General features: G+C 50.7%; 1 protein-coding gene across 1 annotated transcript; it reads left to right on the top strand.

Annotated features, from left to right (window-relative positions):
- Nucleotides 1-314: 314 nt before the first annotated feature.
- On the top strand, nt 315-1262 carry LOC119942524 (olfactory receptor 56A1-like). Its single transcript, XM_038763357.1, has one exon. It carries the CDS (start codon nt 315-317, stop codon nt 1260-1262), a length of 948 nt encoding a protein of 315 aa, XP_038619285.1.
- Nucleotides 1263-2116: the final 854 nt, after the last annotated feature.

The raw sequence follows: 2116 nt of genomic DNA, 5'->3' as shown, positions 1-2116 counted from the left end.
CCTGTGCTCTGTTCACTACATGATGCTGCCTCTCATACTACGGATGGATTGACACTGTGTGCCAACCACTGTACTGGTAGACACTGTGTGCATAGCAAAAGGAGTAACTACAATGTGAGTTAGAGATGCAATGTTCAGGAACCAAGGAGGGAGTTTCTGTGGAAGATTCAGCTTGGGGACAGGAGACCATGAGCAGAAGTGGGCAAGTCACTGAACCACTGGGTTATTTGTGGCTATGGCAGATGAGGAACTTACATCTGTCTCTGCTCACCCAGGTTCTCAGGAAGAAGCCTACTCCATTCAGCTGTTCTGCCATGTCAACTCTCAGCAATAACTCATTCATTCAGCCCTCCGAATTCTACCTCATGTGCCTCCCCGGGGCCCGGAGCCATCAGCTCGGGCTCTCCGTGATCCTGGCCCTTCTCTTCATCGTGGCCCTGGGGGCAAATGCTTTGCTCCTGCTGACCATCTGGCTGGAGGAGTCTCTGCACCAGCCCCTGTACTACCTCCTCAGCCTCCTCTCCCTCCTGGACCTCATTCTCTGTCTCACCGTCATTCCCAAGGTCTTAGCCATCTTCTGGCTGGGCTGGTGGTCTATCAGCTTTGCAGGCTGCTTCTTGCAGATGCTCATCATGAACAGCTTACTGCTCATGGAGTCCTCTACCTTCTTGGTCATGGCCTATGACCGCTACGTGGCCATCTGCCACCCGCTGCGGTACCCATCCATCGTCACTGAGCGTTTTGTGGCTAAAGCGGCCGTCTTCATCGTGGCTCGCAACTTCCTGCTCATGGGGCCTGTCCCCATCCTCTCTGCCCGGCTACATTACTGCAGGAACACCACCATAACGAACTGTATTTGTGGCAACCTGTCTGTGTCACAGCTCTCCTGTGGAAATATTACCCTCAACCAACTCTACCAGTTTGTTGTGGCCTGGACCCTGATGGGCACGGACCTGGTCCTCATCACCCTCTCCTACACCTTCATCCTGCATGCAGTGCTGCGTCTGAAGGCTGAGGGGGCAGCGGCCAAGGCCCTGAGCACCTGCGGGTCCCATCTCATCCTCATCCTCTTCTTCAGCACCATCCTTCTGGTCCTGATCCTCACCAATGTGGTCAAGAAGAGAGTCCACGCCAACATCCCCGTCCTCCTCAATGTCCTGCACCACGTCATCCCCGCTGCCCTGAACCCCATTGTCTACGGGGTGCGGACCAAGGAGATCAAGGAGGGGATCCACAGAGTCTTGAGGAAGGCTAGGGGCTGAGGGGGTAGGGAGGACACCCCTTGATAGCCAAGAGGCAAAACATCTGAAGAGATGGGGAGGGGGAAATTCGGGGGGATCAAGTTCTCATCCTGTCCCTGAGCCTGACACTTGGGAAAGTACAGTAGAACTGTGTAACAGAGTTGGTAGACATGTTTACTGTCCACAGTATGCTTACATAATAATAGTAATAATAGTAATAACTATAAAAATGAAAACTACCTTGATTTAGTGCTTGACACATAGTAAGCACTTATCAAATACCATTATCATTATTATTATTATAGTGCTTTTATTCCCAAAGCGCTCTCACATTACATTTCATTTTTCTCTCACAACAACCCTGTGAAGTAGATAGAAAAATAGTTACCTTATCCCCATTTTACAGATGAGGAAACTGAGATGCAGAGAGATTAGGTGACCTGGCCACGGTCTCACAGGGGAACGGTGACAGAATTTGGACTTGAAGCTGGGTCCTTTGGCTTCCAGATCAGGACTCTTCCTTGACTCCATGCTGCCTTCCCTGAAACCTAACAAAATCCTTCTTGTTGCAGTTTAAGCTTGCTTTCTCTTAATGTCTCCTCAGAGGGTTCTAACTTCTGGCAGTCAGGCGCCCCTAGGCTGGTAGATCACTGTGACTTCCCTCTTCAACTATTTTCCAACCTTGCCAGAGAATTAATGCTTCGGTCTCCTATTGGTACCGTCTTGGTATATCATGACTGTAGCAGGTGGTAACTCTAGCTCAAGGCCACTGTCCTTCTTTCTGAGTGGTATCCACATGAAGCAGCATGGCTCAGTGGAAAGAGCCTGGGCTTGGGAGTCAGAGGTCATGTGTTCTAATCCCGGCTCCACCACCT

The sequence above is a fragment of the Tachyglossus aculeatus genome, chromosome 2 (assembly GCF_015852505.1).
Source record: "Tachyglossus aculeatus isolate mTacAcu1 chromosome 2, mTacAcu1.pri, whole genome shotgun sequence".
Taxonomy (NCBI): Eukaryota; Metazoa; Chordata; class Mammalia; order Monotremata; family Tachyglossidae; genus Tachyglossus; species Tachyglossus aculeatus.
This window is presented reverse-complemented; position numbering and strand designations above follow the sequence as displayed.

Bases quoted from the DNA above. Each gene is read 5' to 3' on its own strand.
- LOC119942524 (XM_038763357.1), top strand. From the start codon at position 315: ATGTCAACTCTCAGCAATAACTCATTCATTCAGCCCTCCGAATTCTAC.